The sequence below is a fragment of the Nicotiana attenuata genome, unplaced genomic scaffold (assembly GCF_001879085.1).
Source record: "Nicotiana attenuata strain UT unplaced genomic scaffold, NIATTr2, whole genome shotgun sequence".
NCBI classification, from domain to species: domain Eukaryota; kingdom Viridiplantae; phylum Streptophyta; class Magnoliopsida; order Solanales; family Solanaceae; genus Nicotiana; species Nicotiana attenuata.
In genome coordinates this window covers 385210-405371 of record NW_017670825.1, presented here as the reverse complement: position 1 = coordinate 405371, position 20162 = coordinate 385210, and the positions used below count along the sequence as shown (strand labels likewise).

Genomic DNA, 20162 nt, shown 5'->3' with positions numbered 1-20162 from the left:
CGATGCAGCATAGGCTCTTAGTGATGGACATCGGTATCATGATAAAGAGTACGAAGAGGTTTGATCACGCCCAACTATGCCTTATAAAAAGGACAATGCGGTCGTTGCAAATATAATCCGGTTTACAAGTCCGGAGTCGAATCCCACAGAGAACTAAGGTTTAGCTACAGCTGTTCACTATCACCAAGAAGACAAGCTTGAACAATTCCTAACTTATAGATATTAAGATTCTTCTGTTTAACTAATTAACTAACAAATTAAAATAGTAAATTAACAACTAACGATACTGAGGGTTAGAGAAAAGATTAAGGAGGTATAGAGTTATGATTTTCCCTATTGTCGGAATCCTTCCCGCTATGTCTTCTATAATTTCGCCTAAGTATTCTCTACCGATCATGAGCACTCTTATTACCGTAACTCTCTCCCGAGTAATTACGACAATGTACTAGACGCACTCTCCCGAGATACGCTAGCTGGCTTTTAATACAGCTCACTTCAGATCGCACCCAAGGCTTCGTTATCCCTAATCCCACCTTTAAACCCTCGGTTATTGATCCCTCATATACTCTGGGAGTGGTGTTGTTCAACAACTACCTAAATATGCACTCTCTCCCGAGTTATGCATACTAAATAGGCACAGCTAATTGAGAGCTCTTCAATCAACCACAATATAAACGTAGTTGAACAAATAGAGAAAAGGCTATGGCTCAATTATATAAAAACATAACAAGAATTTATCCTACAAGAGGTTCTATCAAAACTCTAGATAACAAATTAGCTATTCATAATAGTATGTAAAACTACAATACTAAAAGTCATAACCAACAATTAAAAATAGGAAGAGGAAGGAAAAACTCGTAGAAGAATTCTCCGCCTTGCTCCAAATGTGTTCTTGCCTCCAAGGGTGTTGTCTAACCCTAAAGTAGTGTCTCTCCGCCTCCTTAGGTCTAATTTGTGTCCAAAATATGTCCTCTTTTGTTCTTGGCCGGCCTCCTTTATTTAATATAGGGTTTAGGACTTAAAATTCCATGTTTTGCACTTTAGTCCCTGAAATTTTCGCTTCCTGCCGTGGTTTTGCCGCGGTCGCGGTGGAACCGCGGCCAAACATGCCCTCTGATTCTTCAGTTGTCCGCGACCATCTTCTACCGCGGTTCTACCGCGGTCGCGGCAAAACCGCGATTTTTCACCCTGTTCCATTTGGAATTTGGAAAAATGTAAAACATGAAAGTTGTAGCCCTTTGAGTTAGCTTTCCAACCATATATTGCGGAGCCCAAATGGAGTTCTGAGAAAAACGTTATGTCTATTTTACTAGACAGTGCGCAATATACCTCCTCAAGTCTTAGTTCGTACTTAATTATCAAATTTGACCCCCGAACACGATCCCGGCTTAATTCCTTGATCTTTTACTCAGACTTCAAAGCTTCAAATCACTTAAATTCATTCCATAACATCTATATAGCTCGGAATCACACCTACAAGGCATAAAACACACAATTAGTGCAAAACACTAGCGTTTAAAGCGCAAACTCAATTAAAGTGCAGTAAATTCGAGTGTAATAAGCGACTAAAATATGCAATTATAGCCTATCATCAAGGTTCGTACGAGGTCAACCGAGGATCAAGTTGGGGGCCTTGACTAAGGATAAAGCCCAGGAGTTGGGGAGAGGTTATCGGATATGGGATCATGGAAGAGTAGTGGGGACGCGATCAATATGTGGACGACGGCGGCGAGCTGTATAAGGGAGGCGGCGAGAGAGGTGTTAGGGGTCTCGAAGGGTTGCTCTGGCTGGAATAGAGGTGACTGGTGGTGGAACGAAGTGATCCAAGGTAAAGTGGAAGCGAACAAAGTGACATACCTGAAGTTAGTAGAGAGCACAAGCGAGGAAGAAAGGAGAGCGAATAGAGAGATATATAAGGTAGCTAGGAAAGAGGCAAAATTTGGTGGTCACGAAGGCTAAGACTGCGGTATTTGGCCATCTGTATGAGGATCTGGGGGACAAAGGCGGGGAGAAGAAGTTATTCCGACTGGCCAAGGCGAGAGAGAGGAAGGCTCGAGATCTGGACCAGGTGAGGTGCATCAAAGACGAGGACGATAGAGTATTGATGGGAGAGGAGAAGATTAAGAGGAGATGACAAACTTACTCTCATAGACTCCTGAATGAAGAAGGGGATCGGGATATTGTGCTAGGTGAATTGGAGCATTCCGAGAGGCACCGAGACTTTAGGTACTGCAGGCGCATTAAGGTCGGTGAGTTCGTGGGGGCTATGCGTAAGATGAGTAGGGGTAGAGCAACCGAACCGGACGAAATCCCGGTAGAATTTTGAAGGTTGTGTGGTTAGAGAAAGCTTGGAGTGGTTGGCTGGGCTGTTCAATGTTATTTTCAGGACGAAGAGGATGCCAGATGAGTGGAGGTGGAGCATGGTGGTTCCGCTATACAAGAACAAAGGTGATACCGGAGTTGTAACAACTATAGGGGTATCAAGTTACTAAATCGCACCATAAAAGTCTGGGAGAGAGTGGTAGAAGTCAGGGCGAGGGGGACGGGTCGTTCGACTATGAAAGATATTCACCTTATCAGGAGGTTGGTGGAGCAGTACATGAATCGAAAGAAGGATTTGCACATGGTGTTTATTGACATGGAGAAAGCATATAACAAAGTCCCTATAGAGTTTCTTTGGAGATACTTGGAGGCTAAAGGTGTGTCGGTTGCCTACATTAGGGCTATTAAGGACATGTATGATGGAGCTAAGACTTGGGTTAGGAAAGTGGGAGGCGACTCAGAGCATTTTTCGGTTGTTATGGGGTTACAGCAAGGATATGCGCTTAGCCCGTTCTTATTTGCATTGGTCATGGACGCACTGACACGCCACATTCAAGGGGAGGTGTGATCACTGCCAACTCCGCACTACTAATAAGTAGCAAGAGAGGGTCGCAATAGCTTTTACCCGATTTATGGGTCGGGATCGAATCCACAGAGAGCTAGGATTGGAATCGAGTATCTATCTAGCTTAGGATTGCGTGTGTGTTCTTAATTACCCTTCTCATAATTTTTGGGGTTTCTTTATATTCTACTATGATCAAACTACAAATTATGATTGCAACTAGATTAGACTAAGAGTAAATTGCTACAAGTTGTATCTAATTGTTTAAAAGGGCACTAGGGTAGTGACTTTCACCTAGGTGGCTAATTGACGGGTAATTGCATCTAAGGCACGATTGACATGATTGGGGAAATATGTTATAACCGTTGCTCGATACTACCCACTCTACACCTCTCGGTAGAAAGAGTGGTTTTGCCCAATTGACTCTCTCGAGACCAATTGGGTATGCAGATTTGCCCAAGCAACTAGGGTTCAAGTCGGGTAATTACTCTCTCGAGGTTTAACCCTTTAATTGGGACTATCAAATCTCTTGAGTCCATCCCAATTCCTTGTTGAGTCAATTTTGGAGACTTAGGCTCTCTTTCTCAAGAAGAGCCCAAGTCAACTTAGCACAAACTAGTGTTTGCAACCACTAATTCATAAATTAAACCATAAAATTGACCCAATTAACAAATGCCCATAATCAATCTAACCTTAAATCACAACACCCATCAATTACCAACACTCATGCTTGAAGATAAAATCAAAAAAATAGATGAAGAGAAAAATATATTAATTAATTACTAAAGTAAATACAAAGTTTCAATGAGTGAAACTAAGTAAAAGTGCCCAAAATGGCTAAGAAATATCGTCTCACGAGCGCAGCTACAGTGTTGTAATACCTGATACCCTGAAAATGAAAAAATGTTCTATTTATACTAAGCTGGAAAAACTGGACAAAATTGCCCCTGCGGGGTCAGTGCGGACCGCACAAAATGGTGTGCGGCCGCACTAGGCTCTTGACTCTGAAAAATCAACTCTCTAAACCCAAGCCCGCGGAACGCACAAAATGGACTGCGGCCGCGGAGGCATCTAGCGCGGTCCGCACAAACACGACCGCGGACCGCACAGGCTTGAACCTTGGCACTTGATATCTCTCTGAAGTTTGCTTCTGCGGATCGCATAAAATGGTAGTGCGGCCGCGGTGTCTTCAGTGCGGCCGCGGTGTCTTCATTGCGGGCCGCACAATATCTACTGCGGACACACTACTTTGATGCCTTAAAATCCAGGTCTCTGAATCTCCCTAGTGCGGACCGCACAAAGTGTAGTGCGGTCGCACTAGGCCTGTTTGTCCTGAGTTGTCTTGTCTTTGGTACTTGTACAGGTTTCACTCCTTTTGAGCCGATCTTTGACATCTCGTCACTTTGTTGATCAAACCTGCAATCAAGCACAACTTATAAGCCTTTTTGGGACTATTTTGTAAGAATTTATAATCAAAGCGTAAGCAAGAAGAAGCATGAAACACGTCAAAATCCCTAGTTATCAAGGTGCCATGGTGTATGTTATTCGCTGATGACATAGTTCTGATTGATGAGATGTGAGACGACGTTAATGAGAGGTTGGAGGTTTGGAGACAGACGCTTGAGTATAAGGGTTTCAAATTGAGCAGGACTAAGACGGAATACCTAGAGTGTAAGTTCGGCGCGGAGCCGATGGAAGCGGGCACGGAAGTGAGGCTTGAATCACGGGTCATCCCCAAGCGAGGCAGATTCAAGTACCTTGGGTCGATTATCCAGGGGGATATGGAGATAGACGAGGATGTTATGCACCGTATAGGGGTGGGTTGGATGAAATGGAGACTAGCATATGAAGTATTGTGTGACAAGAAAGTGCCTTTGTCACTCAAAGGTAAGTTTTATAGAGCGGTGGTTAGACCGGCCATGTTGTATGGGGCTGAGTGTTGGCTAGTTAAGCAATCACACATCCAGAAGATGAAGGTAGCAGAAATAAGGATGTTAAGGTGGATGTACAGGCATACTAGGATGAATAAGATTAGAAACGAAGTTATTCGGAAGAAGATGGGCGTAGCTCCTATGGATGACAAGATGCGGAAAACGAGGCTTAGATGGTTCGGGCACGTACAGAGGAAAAGCCCAGATGCCCCGGTAAGGAAATGTGAGTGGTTGGTTTTGGAGGGTACGAGAAGAGGTAAAAGACGGCCTAAGAAGTATTGGGGAGAGATGATCAGACAGGACATGGCGTGGCTTCAGATTTCCGAGGACATGGCCTTTGATAGGAGATGTAGAGGTCGAGCATTAGAGTCGTAGGTTAGGAAGTAGTTGAGCATTGTTCTTCTTTCTACAGGTGTGAGGCTAGTCTGATAGGGCGTTGTCTTAGACTACTAGTGATCATGTTGTGTTCACACTATTCTACTGTTTTTCTTTGTGTCGGACCTTATCTATTGATTATTGTTAGTCATTTGCATCTATTCTCTGGTTCTTATGTTGCTGTCATTATTTCTATTATTTTCTGTCGATAGTACTAATATATTGTCTCTCTTTTCGTCTTCTTGAGTCGAGGGTCTTCCGGAAACAACCTCTCTACTCTACTCCTTCGGGGTAGGGGTAAGGTCACGTACACTCTACCTTCCCCAGGCCCCTCTTATGAAATTTTACTGGGTTATTGTAGATAAGTATTTGCATTCTTTTGTTCCAATTATAACTCCAATTAATAAATCTTCATTATAGTAAGTTTATTTCAATTTCTTTACTCAAAATATCTCTAAAATAAAGAAGCTCATATGCGAATGTGACCTACACCCCCTTTCTTCATGGAGGGGATACCCTATTATTTCCAGTTTTCACATAAAACCTGCCACCCAGAGGCGTATGCAGCTAAACCCATATCTTTTATTCATACCCTATATTTTTGCCCAAAAAATCATTAAATATGTATGCATAATAAATTTGTAACTCATTAAATTAGATGAGATATGGTAAAATTGCAAATCTGAACCCATAAAGTTAAATTCTGGTTCCGTCTTTGCTGCCAGCCGTCCGGAAGCCATAAGTAGAGTGTCTTCTGCTCCATGAACAAGATAACCTCCAAAAGTACCATGATGGGCGGAGTTACTCGATGCCTATGCTGGTGAAAGTAGGATATATCCACTAGAATAGTTGGGATATGCGCAAGTTGGCTCAGACATCACAGTTATAAAAATAAAATAAAAACCAAAAATTAAAGTTTTAACATGCACTTAAGTTTATTTAAGAAAACATACACTCAAGGATGCTTGCACCTATTGCAGATTTCATGAAGAAGCCTAGAGTGCCTAATATGTCCATTTCTGCAAGAAACTCGGTCACTTTCAAAAAAGTGTTTTAGTCCAAAATATGGCCTTGAACTTAACAGTAAAAGGAATAAATCTATGAAGGTCAAAATTACGTATGCTCGAAAGGAAAAAAGAAAAATAATAAGAAGTTAAGGTGTTTAGGCAACCTTGGTTAAGTATAAGAACCTTTGGCCCCTAGCCTTGGCTGTCCGTGCAAATATATCATACGCAAACATATGTTCAGAGAAATAGGCACATTAGCACAGCCAAAACTGACAGAAAGTTGATATTGAATGGCGGAAAATCAGAAATAGTCAGATCTACACCTGACAATTCAAAAGTAGTTACAGTTTCAAAAGTAATTAAAATTTAGCTACTTTTTCATTTAATATAAAATCTGAACAAAAACATCCTTAAAATTACGAAAAAATTCCAGCATAATATGTTGGAGTTTGAATTTTTACCCCTTTCTTGTGTCGAAGACTAGAAAGACAAATAATCCCTCCTAGAATTTTTTGTTACATATGAGATTCCAACATAATGTACTAGAATTTCATAATGTGCTGGAGTTCCAATATAATATGCTGTAAGTTTATACGCATGACCTCCATAATCCAACATATTATGCTATGCTAGAACTTTCCGAGTTTCAACTAGGGTATTATGCTGGAGCTTTCCGTGTGCTGGAGTTCCAACTTAATATGCTGGAAGTAAGGCTGGCATGTGGGCCGGTTAGGCCCGGACCCGGCCCAGTCCCGCGAGCCCATATGGGTAGTGGGCCTAAACGGGCCTAACCGTTTAAACCCGGGACCAGGTGGGGTGGGCTCCTAAGTGGGCCGGTTCACTGAAAATGCCCGTGAGGACCGGGACCGTTTGGGCCCGGGACCGGCTGCTAAGTGGGCCGGTTCAACCGGTCCTAAACGGGCTCAAACGGGCCCAACGGCTATTTTTATAAAAAAAAAATTATTCCAAAGTTTTTTAGCCGTTACTAAAGTTTAAAAAATGGCCATTGGCCTGCAAAAATAGCCGTTTGCTATTTCTAAAATAGCCATTTAACCTCCTCCCCCCCCCCCCCAACTTTGTTTTAACCCCCAAACTTTTTATAATTATACTTTTTCCCTATTTTCAACTCTAAATACCTCCTCATTCTTTCATTTTTCGCACAAAATCATCAATCTCTCTCATTTCTCAAACTCAAATTGGAGTATTCAACTCTTCAAGTCTTTACTCATCTCTCATTTCTCAAACTCAAATTCTTAATTCAAGTTAAATCATGCCCGGTGATTCTAGAGTGCGCTCATTTGTTTGGGAACACTTTAATGCGGTAGAAGAAAATGAAGAAGTTTACATAATAAAGTGCAAGCACTGTGGTCGAGTCTTCACTCATCGTCCAAAGTTGGAGGGTACATGCTGTTTAAGGAGGCATATAAAGAGCGTCTTGCGCGTTCTCCAGACATTCGTACTTAAGATTTTAAGTTGATTTGAGACAATTTGTATTATTTTAAAATTATTAGACGTATTATGCTTAATGTTTTAGTTTGTTAGATTAATTTGAAGTATTATGTTGAAGGCATTGAACTTTAATTTGAAGTATTAAATGTAAATTTTAATTTGCAAGTTTGATACCAAGTTCATATATATATATATATATAGTATAGTATTATATATATATACACACATAAGCTATATAATTTACAAGAAATTGCCTTAGATAAAAAAAACTTTAAAAAAATAGGCCAGGCCCACATAGGTTAGTTAGTGGTCCCGGTTCCGTTCCGGTTAGGCGGTTACTACAAAATACCGTGAAGCCCGGGCCCACTTAGGACCGGCCCACGAGGCCCGGGCGGCCCACATGCCAGCCTTAGATGGAAGATTATACACAGGATCTCTGAAATTCAGTATATTATGCTGAAACTTTTCGTGTTTCAGCAAAACAACGACTATTTTTCAATGACTTTGCAAACGCTCGCTATTTTTCAATTACCAATCCAAAAACTGGCGAGCCCGTGCTATTTTCACATTGAATGGAGAAATCTGTCTTCTGGCATTACAAAAACTTCTCCTTTTCTGTGGCAAGAATGGTAAGAGAACTATCTAAAAAATGTAGCTCGCAAAAGTTAAAAACCAAAAATGGTAATCAAAATAAGATAGAATGAAGCAGAAAATGTATTGGATGCAAACTGCTTCAGCATGAAGAGTGCCTACAGTTTATTCACAATGAGCTGGATATCTCATTGCATTAGCAAAATTGCCGGTCTTTACGCTTCCTAATGGGTGGAAAAAGAATACATAAATATGTTAAAACAAGAACCTTCTAACCAGACACCATCCTCCACAGCTTAATACTAACGAGAACTAAACAATTTACAGCCACTACTTAAAGGATCGCCCACGGCGTATGAGATGCAACACTACTAAACTTTGTGAACACCAACATCAGCACTCAGGTGTTCCACTAGCAGAGGCAAGCTAGAAGGAGAGGAAAAAGAGTCTAACATTCAAATCCCAGCAAGTTTCTTCAGCAAAGGGCCGAGCAACCGTGTCGACTATGCATGCAATCTCTGATTCACCTCAGCACCATCTAACCAGCGTATTCCGTGCTGTATTGAAGATCAAAGAGCATGTTTCGTCGATTCTCTGTGCCCAGTCGGATGTTAAACTTTTTGGCCAAGTCCTCGACTCGATCATCAGACTCATAATCCATCTCTCGAGTACATCGCCTTCGGATCTTTTTCAGCATCTCCTTGGAAGGTTTATACTGCGCATGCACCTGCACATGAAGCAATAGCATAATTCATTAGCTAAAACAAAAGCAGGCTCATTTTCTTCACTGACGATTGCAGGGGTCTGGGGAAGTGAAAGCTTTTACCATCTGATCAACTACTGAAATTGCAGCTTTCGGTTCTCGCTTAATAAGATGAGCATCAACGAGTAGAGAATATGTCATTTCATTTGGCTTCACACCTAAATCCATGAAGTGCTCATAGACTTTTGTTGCTTCATCTCTCTGCAACAAGAAAAGATACTTTGTCAATATTCATACAATCATGCATCGCATGAAAATGTGCACTCCCATTATTCATACATCTTAAGACTGCTAACAGAGGATTCTATCACCATACAAATGAAAGAATGTAGTTCCGACATTTTATTATAACAGAACTTGGGATAATGACCTTCACAGATTATTATTTTTGATTGTTGTAATGACCTTAACAGATTATTATTTCCAATTGTTATAATAACCTTCACAGATTATTATTTTTTATTGTTATAATGACCTTCACAGATTATTCCCAGTCAATTGTTTAGCTGATGAACCAACAATAGGACCAAGTAAATGACCTCTAGGTTTAACATCACAAAGTTTTGTCATTAGGCCAGGAAAGAAAAAAGGTACATGGAAGTCTTGGTGAACCCATACTTTGTGCATTCAGATCTAACATTCATTTCTATTTACCTTGCCAAGTTTCGCAAATGCATATATCAGAGCATTGTATGAATGGATATCTGGGACCAATCCAAAAGAGGATTCAATTGCAGCAAATGTCTGATAAGCACGATCAATATCCCATATATTGGCACAGCCTAGAATTACACAATTGAGGGCAGCAACAGACTTGTAAGGGGGGTCTGCTCGGCTCAAATTCTCCAGCTGATAGTAAACCTGAAATCTGTAGAAGTCAGCGGCGATACAAAGTGCAAGGTGACCATATAGAGAACATCTGACTGACTTAAGAAGGTGCAGCAAAATGCTTAGCTGTGAGATATGCAAAGTTCCTAGTTGGGAATTAGACGATCAATTTATTCCCTAATTTCAGCATTTGTTTTAGAAGAAGCTAAGAAAAAAGGGAGAGTGCTGAAAAAATATGAAGAATGAAGCAGGATGAACATACATCAGTAGCAGAAATTTTCAGACCTACTTCACACATGTTGAGATACTTGATTAATAAAACTTGACGCAAACCAACATTAGGCAGGGTATACTGGAAGAGAAAGAACATACAGAGTCCAAAGTGACAAAACCATTCCTGCAACAAGCAACAGCCAGTGGATTCAAGGTGGTAAACGGAGAAAATAGTTCTGCACTCTCTTGTTTAGAACTACCATAAGCTTTCTCAAACTCATGCAGGGTAGCAAAAGCATTCTGCAATTGCCCCAAAGAAGCGTGGGCATATATCTTCGCAAGGAAAGATTCAGGATTAGGAGCCCTCATTTGCCGTAGTGAGCGCTTAAGGACTTCCCAAGCACCATTAAGGAGTTTAGCATTGTAGGTTCTACCAGCAGTTCCAAGTGCAGCCACAAGCAGTCCTTCATCAACAGAGAGCGAAACAGGGGGCCTCACACTCTCACCTCTAACAACCCATTTCACAAAGAACTCCAAGGAAGAAAAAGCTAGTTCACTATTATCTGCCTGTAGTGCAACATCAGCAAGGTGTGTGCACATGTTCCAAGGCGGCAATAGTCCTTTGTTCTGGTCTGTTTTCTGGCAAAATCCACAAAAGCGGCATCAGAGACTAAAATATATATTAAAAAAGGTGAAGCTTCATGGTAAGAATTATCTCAACAGAGGCATACATACCTTGCATTTCTCTATTATCGACACCAATATATCCAGCCTGTTGTTGAAGACACAGCTTCGCACACACTCATTAAATACATTCATGGACAGCTTATACCCAGATTTCAAGGCTGAATCAACATATTTCAAGGCATCATCAATAAGATCTGCTTTAAACAGTAAGCCAATAACCAAGTCATATGACTCATCGTCAGGCAAAGCTTCTTTATACTCTTTTCCAGTCTGAATCATCCTGGCATAAGTATTACACAAGAAATCTATCAAATAGCATTAATGCATGACAGAGTACTTACGTGCATGGTGAAAATACACAGTGAGCTGTGGCAATCAGACTACGCTCAATAAACACCATGAAGTTGCCCTTAACACTTAGTAAACATACTATCCAACACAAACGACAGAAGCAAGAGAATGGAGGAATAACCAAACCGAGAGAAAGGAAGCTTAAAAGCGACAAAGCGAAGCAAAGACATATGGCAGACATTACTTCTAAGCAAGAAATTAAAGGGGAAAAACCCCAAATAACAAAGTGATTACTTGACCAGAAGCTTGGCTACAAAAAAGAAAAAAAAAATTTGAAACCAGCTAACTCAATTCATTTTAGAGGCAGTAACATCTCTTCTTCTGGCAACTTTAAATGTTTCATTATTTTGGAGGGCAAAATATAGAAGAGAGAGATTTTGCAATGGCGCCCGGATGTGTTGCAATTCGCAAGACCAGTTAAATCCAGAAACATATCCCTGAGACATCACGGGCAAGAACAAGAAACAATTTGATTCGAAGCTCCATGACTTGCTTTCACATTCATAGGACCGCAAATGTCCAAATCAATTAATTGCAATAGAAATTCGCTCCTGATGCCTTTTCCAAATTGTTTTCCTGTAGCTTTTCCACCTAGACAATGTTCACAAGTGGACTCATCCACATGTTAAATTTAGCCAGTAAACCTTTTTTTGCTAGCCTTTGCATACGCTGTGGGCCCATATGATCGAGTCTAGCATGTCAAATTCTCAAATCATCCTTATGATTAAGTGAGAAAGCTAACATGGATAGCTAACATTCAGATTAAAGGAACACAAAGTATCTTATTCGACTCATTGAGAGGTGCTTTCTTAAGCTTAGTGCAATCACTAGCATAATGACCCTTTGATCGCAAAGCGACCCTTTTTATCACACTTGAAACATATCAGTTTAGTCATAGTTTTATTTCTTTCACACTTTCTATCGCCTTGTTGGTTATCATTTTAGGTTTCTTGTCTGGCCCAACCTTGCCTTTCATAAATCAATAGAATATCTCATTAGATTTGAAAACAAGTTACCAAATAGAAGTATTCAACAAATATGTTTGTTTCAATTAAATAGACAGTATATACACAAATATATACATAAATGGAAAAACTTCAAATCTCTTTTTAGATATACTTATATATATGAATAGGATATCTTATTTAGATCTTAAAAAATAATTTTCATCTTTTTAAGTATGTAATTAGCCGAGGGTCTATTGGAAACAGCCTCTCTACCTTCACAAGGTAGTAAGGTCTGCGTACACACTACCCTCCCCAGACCCCACAATGTGGGATAATACTGGGTATGTTGTTGTTGTTGTTAAGTATGTAATTTTCGGCTTTCAATGAACTATTGAAGCTATCGAGATTCGAGAGAGTACCAAATGCTGGCAGTGACGAAGGTTACCAACTTTCAATGGACACAACTTGCTTAGCTTACTAAACTAGCAACAACAGAGTAAGCTCCCATATCCACGAAGGAATGCTTTCCGACAGAGGAAAACTTCTTGTTGCTAAGCTTGCAATTTAAGAGTAAGATGCATGAAATATTCTTAAAAGAGCTTCTTCAAAATTTCGTTATCTTCCTTAAGATAGAAATCTGAATCACTAACAAAGGAATATTTCAGAATCAATAGGCTCATTTTCTTTCTTTCTCTCGTCAACTAGGAAAGGTTCCTTATTTTTTATCTTGGAAAAATATCGCTGAAAATAATCAAGACGTAATTAATTATTTTATAATAGAATTAGTTACAAGAAAATTATTTTTCAATATTCAAAAATAATTTTAAAACAATGAAATATTCAACCACGATGGGCATCGCTGTGCAACCAGCCTTGTCATCTTCTTGCCCAGCGGGTCAAACACGACCCATTTGCCTATAAATGGTTCCATTGTGACCCAATTTATATTTTTCTCCATTTTTTGCCACTTTGATCCAATTAAAACACAACATTTTGTCTCAAACATATTTTAGGATTAATTTCAAGCATTAATTGCTCAGAAAATCATCAAATACTTCTCATGACGGGTAGGGCTGATTTTTTGGCCAAAACCCACAAGTTTTGACCAAATCTCTCCAATTAAAACACTGAATTTATGTACTAAACTTATTTTAGGATTCATTTGGATCATCAAATTCAAGCAAAACCGTTCAAATATTGATCCATAAGATAAAGTAAATGATGATATTTTTCTTAACCAAACCGAATAGATTCTTTTGGCGGTGGTTTGACCAATTGAACTTCAATCCAAGGAAATACGAGATCTAGCAGAAATTGTTCTTTTTTTTATCCCGAAATCCAATATTTTTAAGTACAAAGGGGGTTATATCATCTAATGGCGGGTTGACGAAATATTGGGCTTAGTCTGATTTGAACTAGCGTAGGCATATTGCCAACGAATATACCGTCTGTCCTCATTAACCGCTCTAGCATCGACCCCGGAAGAATCAATTTTAGATTTATTGGCTTCCTTAAAAACCGATCAAATCCAATCTTTAAAATTCAATAACTCACAAACACATGGCGAAAACTATGATCTATATATCGTTGTAAAGATCTCGATGAGCTCTACGATAACCTAAGATTTCATGAGAAAACTAAGCAAATGAAAAAATTAAAAAATGAAATAATGCAATGTAGTTTCGAGATTAGCACATTAAAATCCTAAAATTCATGTATTGCATATAAATCATGTAAACAACCGAAAGACAAGCTATGGTTATGATACAAATGAATGATTTCAAGTAAAAAACTAGTCAAAAGATTTACAAGTTTTCCGTGGCAGAAGCAAATCCTTAGCAAATATAACTTGAAATACTAGTTATTAGGGATCACAAAACAGATGAATCCCTTGGTTTTCACTACCTAAAAACCCTAGTCTATCTCTTAATGGAAGAACCTATTTTCCAACATCCATAGTGGTGTATTTATAGGCAAGCTATGGTTTAGCCGTTTAGATGAAGGATTAGCTAATAACCAATAAGCTAATCAACACCCCTTATGGGTGAACTAGGCCCAATAATATTTTCTAATACCAACAAGAGGAACAAACAAAAGCCCTAAGGTTTCAAACCAAAATTGCTAAAAATATCACATGAATTAATAGCAAGAAATTGACTGGATTAACAAATCCTAAACCTTAGTAAAAAAATGCATTTTGATCCTAATATTTGTGAGAAAGCACGGGAGAAAATATATTATTGATGTATATACATATGTTACAATGAGCCCTATATATATACACACATAACATGTCCTACTCCTAACATATATTGGATTAGGGTTATTTATTTACTCCTATTTACATGACTATTCTAACACTCCCCCTCAAGCTGGTGCATATAAATCATATGTACCAAGCTTGTTACATATGTAGTTAATACGAGGACCAGTGAGGGACTTGGTGAAAATATCTGCAAGCTGATCATTCGACTTCACAAACTTTGTAGCAATATCTCCCGAGAGTATCTTTTCTCTAACAAAGTGACAGTCAATCTCAATGTGTTTAGTTCTCTCATGGAACACTGGATTTGACGCAATATGAAGAGCAGCTTGATTATCACACACAAGTCCCATCTGACTAATCTCACCAAATTTCAACTCCTTGAGCAACTGTTTGATCCAAATTAGCTCACATGTCGCCATAGCCATTGCTCGATATTCTGCTTCTGCACTAGACCGAGCAACCACATTCTGTTTCTTGCTCTTCCAGGACACCAAATTTCCTCCTACCAAGACACAATATCCAGACGTAGAACGTCTATCAGAAGGTGATCCTGCCCAATCAGCATCTGAGTATCCAACGATCTGCTCATGGCCTCGACCTTCAAACAATAAACCTTTGCCTGGAGCTGATTTTATATACCGAAGAATGCGAACAACTGCATCCCAATGACTATCACACGGAGAATCCATAAACTGACTCACAACACTCACAGAAAAGGAAATGTCAGGTCTTGTCACTGTAAGGTAATTTAATTTACCAACCAACCGTCTATATCTTGCAGGATCGCTAAGAGGTTCCCCCTGTCCTGGCATAAGTTTAGAATTCGGATCCATCGGAGTGTCAACCGGTCTACAACCTGTCATTCCTGTCTCTTCAAGAATATCTAAGGCATACTTTCGTTGTGAGATCACAACACCTGAGCTAGACTGAGCGACCTCAATACCCAGAAAATACTTTAGTTTGCCCAGATCCTTAGTCTGAAAGTGTTGCAAGAGATGTTGCTTCAATTTAGTAATACCATCCTGGTCATTGCCGGAGGATCTGTAACTAGACATGCCTTGGAGGATTTTAGGGAGTTAAGGTAGTAAAGCCCTTCTGATTCAAGTCCTGTTCCAATCGTCTGCCCTGTACTGCGGTCCAGAGATATAATCAGAAGCGGCTGAGTCCACAACCCATTGTCCAGGAGGACTAGACTGGGAAACACAAGCAAAAGAATTACCAGCAACAGAAGTATTAGTCTGAGCAACAGAAGCTACTTGTGGAGATGTCTGCTTACTTGCTCGATACTGAAGGAACTCATTATACTCCCCTTCAGATAAAGAAAATCCCTGGTTACCTGTAGTCTCAGTCTGAGCAACATAAGCATTTTTGGTTGGGCGGCCATGTAAAGAATAGCATACATCACGAGTGTGTCCAAGTTTATGACAATAGGAGCACTTGGGTCTAGATCTTCCAAAACGACCTCCTCCTCGTCTATTTTCCATAGTATGAGATGCCCGATTGTCCACTGATTGGGATACGAGGACAGATGAGTCAAGTGTCTGTGATGAGCTCACTGGGTGACTAGGTGCTGCAGCAAGGCGAAGTAATCGAGAGAATAATTCATCAACTGAGGGGACGGTTGGACTAGCCAAAATCTGGTCACGTACTGAATCAAGATCATTAGGGAGTCCAGCGAGTGTAAGAACTAGAAACATCTTCTGTCGTTGCTCTTGTTGTTTTTCAATACTAGCAGAAACTGGCATCAACGTCTCAAATTCTTCCATGACTGCCTGAACTTGTCCCAAGTAAGTAGACATATCTAATTCCTGTTTCTTCAAGCTTGTCATTCGCGATATTACATCATAGAAACGAGATATGTCATTAGTGTATAGATTACGAGCCTTTTCCCAAACTAAATAACATGTCTGGAATGGACGGAACAAGGGCATCAACTTGGAATCAATAGATCGCCACAGGATACTACATAACTGAGCATCGACCTTCTCCCACTGTGTTTTGGCCTTTTCATCACCTTCGCTAGCCTTTTTTGTTAAATGATCTTGAACTCCTTGACCTTTACACCACAACTCGACAGATGAAGCCCAATCTAAGTAGTTTGAACCTCCCATTAAAGGTTCTGAGGTAATCATAACACCGGAACTGCCAGAACTCGGGTTTCTAGACCCGAAAGCATCGACTCCCAAAGACATGGTTGGATTATCACTAAATAACAAAAAAGAATCAACTGAAAATTCTCTGAGACAGATGAAGAAAACACTGTGTTTGCCGGAAAAGTACTGTAGCTGCCGGAAAAATCAGTGTAGTCGCCGGAAAAACTCAAAGTGGTCGGAATTAAAAAATAAAAATATGGACAGGCTCGGAATTGCAGGGCGATCCAACTGTCCTGAAGAAGCGAAGCCGAAAAATGGCCGGAAGAGGCCTCACGCGCCGGCGCGTGGGACAGACGCGCCGCCGGCGGCAGAGTTCCGACAGGCGCGTGACGGCGCGTGGAGGGCTATTTTCCGGTGATTTTTTCTGGGGTTTGGTCGGATCTCTCTTGGGAACCTTGTGGTGGTGTTGGATTTTGCACAACACTGTTAATTAGTGACTTTGACGCAATAAGTCACTTAGGTCACCGGAAAATTGCACGGTGACTGAGTTCTTTCTTCCCGGAAGTCGCTGGAATGATGCACAGCGATATGTTTCTCACTAAAGCTCTGATACCATGTGAGAAAGCACGGGAGAAAATATATTATTGATGTATATACATATGTTACAATGAGCCCTATATATATACACACATAACATGTCCTACTCCTAACATATATTGGATTAGGGTTATTTATTTACTCCTATTTACATGACTATTCTAACAATATTGAAAAATATTATTAGGCCTAGTACATCCATAAGGGGTGCTAATTAGCTTATTGGGCCATTAGGTAATCTTTCACCTAAACCCTAAAAATATTGCCTATAAATACACCACTATGGGTGCTGGGAAAACATGCTCTTTACACTAAGAGATACACGACTAGGCTTTTGAAGAGAAAAAAATACTATTTTCATCTAGAGGACATTTAGGCTATGGAAATAGAAAGCTCATTCGCTTTGTTGAGGATTCCCAACGACAGGTAATTCAAGTCATGATTGTAAGAGATCATCCTTCCTTCAGAAAAAAAACTTGTAAGTCTCCTAAACAAGTTTTTTACATAATTCCTTCATTAGTATAAGATTCATAGGCTTGTTTTTTAGTCCTTTACATGATTTTTGTGCAATATATAATGTTTAGAGCTTTTATTTATGTGTTGATACCGAAAGATTATTGCATTATCTTATGTTTGAGTTTGCACAATTTTTGCATGAAACCTTAGGAATTTTGTGAAGTTTGTTGATATTATTTTGTAAGTTAATGAATTTTAAAGTTTCAAGGTTTTATTATCACAAATTTAATCCTAAAAATTCAATAATTCGAGTTTCGTACAATTTTTGTACATACTTTTGTACAATTTTTATTAAGTAGACCAAGGGACTCAATTCAAATGCCTATGGTGTCTGAATATCATTTGTACAACATTATCCTATAAGATAAAAACATACGCTCCACGGGAAAACGGAGAGAATGTTATAGCACATGTTTCACACCATGTGTGAAAATATCGACCAAAAGAGTTAACATGTATTTTATCTCGACTTATTGTTGTGTGAGACCCTATCGAGTAGACGAGTACCCTCATGAATCCTATCCGTTGATAAAGATATTATTTTGCACTAGACTAACTTACGTTTCTATCTTTCATCCAATGAACAAATAATAAGATCACAAAAAGCTAATCCCATAGGCAAATACCTTTACTATGAAAACCTAAAAGCAAAATACCATAACTTAGTCCTGGCTCACGTGATATGGTCACAAATGTCTTCATCGCTTAAGCCTAGAAACGAACGCAAAACATGTTGAGCGCTTTGCCTTGATTAGCGGACGCTTCATTGTCTTCATTAAGTCGCTAAGGCATACTTTTCCTTGTCAATGAGCGTAATCCTGAAGAGGCAACACTAAACACTTGATATTTCACTTTATCATAATTTTTTTCAATTTCTTTGTCCATATATTTGGTTTCATGCTTATAATATTAGTCTTGGACTACACACACGTATTTGTATTTTTTTCTCCATTTGCACTTCTTCATTAAAACTCGTGCTTTATTTGCGCTTTGTGCTTAAAGCCCCAACGAACCTAAGAGTTTTTTGCGCTTTTCACCTTTGATAACACAGCCTATCATTGAGCTAAAAGGGTCACAATTGTTCTCTGCAAAATATACTTATAAAAGAAGTTGTTCTCTGCAAAATATTGTCTTTAGGTAAATATACATGACTCATAAATTCCACATCTTTTCCATCTGTGAATATACAGGTACCAAAAATTTCAACTTCCTAATCTCCACCTTTGAAAAATATAACAAAGGCTGAGATTGCAATTTAAAATAAATGAACACTAAAAAAAAGGGATCTCCCCAATACAACAAGGGTTCAATCTTTATAAACTGAGGTTATTATATGCGTGGATTGTTAAATTAGATTATTTTTTATAAGGTAAATAATAAACTTAGAAAATGAGGCAAGTAACCTGCTACAACAAAAGTTAACTACTTCAAATGCCAATAACATTAGTAAAAAACTACACTTCAGTGCATATAGCTTAAATCCGCGTCAATTGGTTTTGTAGCTCATTATAAATTCATTTTAGGTTTATGTTACATCTCCCAAGAGATCTTCATTTTTACATGTAATAGATTTTAAAATAAAACATATCATATCTTTACAAGTCTTTTTTACTTTTTCTTCTATTCAAAGATAAAAAAAAATCTATGAAATACGAACCTTTCGAGCAATTTGACAGCTTTATCAACCCAAGACAATGGTTCCCCAGATTGATACATAGCTTTCAGGATCAAATTATGAGATGCGGTATTAGCAACAAGCCCATATTCCTCCATTTGACTAGCTAATCCCAACAAATCATCAGCAGTAGCACCCATCATCAAGTTAGCCCTCAAATAATGATTAAATAGATTAGCATCAGGCTTATTGGGCTTCCCATTTCGATCCAAAGATCTAATCCAAAGCTCAAAAAGCTGCTTCATATCCTCCCACCGTTGTGTCGTCACCCAATCAGCAAAAAGGTTCATCAAACCTTGCACATCAAGTGTTTGTGAAATTGCCTGAAAGCGTGCAGCTGGTGATTGGCGAAGGAACGGTAGCGGGACGACTGAGGAGGAGGAGGGTGCGGTGGATGCAAATGGGGACCGCCAGTTTTCATTGTAAAGTGGGCTGCCGGAGGATGGGTTTGGGGGTAATGGGGTAGTGTTGACTTCCGGCGGAATTCCGGCGAGTTGAGGTTCTTGTGAGAGGAAAGGAACGGTGGTGATTGATCTGTAGTTTGTTAAAGTTCTGATCAACGGTCGTGATCGAGTGAGAAGTGTCATTGTAAGTGTAAGTTTTCGGGGGAATATTTTTGCTAGGGTTTAAGGATGTTACTGGGAAATGCTGTTGGGGAAGAGAGAAAGGTTATAAGGGGTATTGTCGTTATTATCTAAAAATTCAGGGGTAATTTGGTGTAACATAGATCTATGGGTTTTATTGCATATTGTTTTGGGCTGAATTTGTTGTAAATTGGGCCTGTCTTGGTTTCAAAATATTGGGCCGATAAGAATGAAATGACTTATGGGCTTCAAAAAGGCATATGCAAATGAAGTCAAAATAGCACGGTATAGCCAGTTTTCGGACTGGTCATTCAAAAATAGCCATCGTTTACCAAGTCAATAAAAAATAGCCACTATTTTGCTGCAATAGAGACCGGTCCAGCATAATATACTGGAGTTCGGTGC

At 39.4% G+C, this 20162-nt stretch overlaps 1 protein-coding gene across 1 annotated transcript; it reads right to left on the bottom strand.

The window, feature by feature from the left end:
* Positions 1-8311: 8311 nt before the first annotated feature.
* LOC109243699 (pentatricopeptide repeat-containing protein At1g26460, mitochondrial) lies at positions 8312-19852 on the bottom strand. The gene is made up of 6 exons (XM_019410671.1): positions 19156-19852; positions 10777-11008; positions 10201-10680; positions 9655-9861; positions 9064-9201; positions 8312-8964 (listed from the first exon to the last, which is right to left on the bottom strand). The coding sequence occupies exons 1-6, from the start codon at positions 19758-19760 to the stop codon at positions 8776-8778; spliced, it is 1851 nt and encodes a 616-aa protein (XP_019266216.1). The 5' UTR covers positions 19761-19852; the 3' UTR covers positions 8312-8775.
* Positions 19853-20162: the final 310 nt, after the last annotated feature.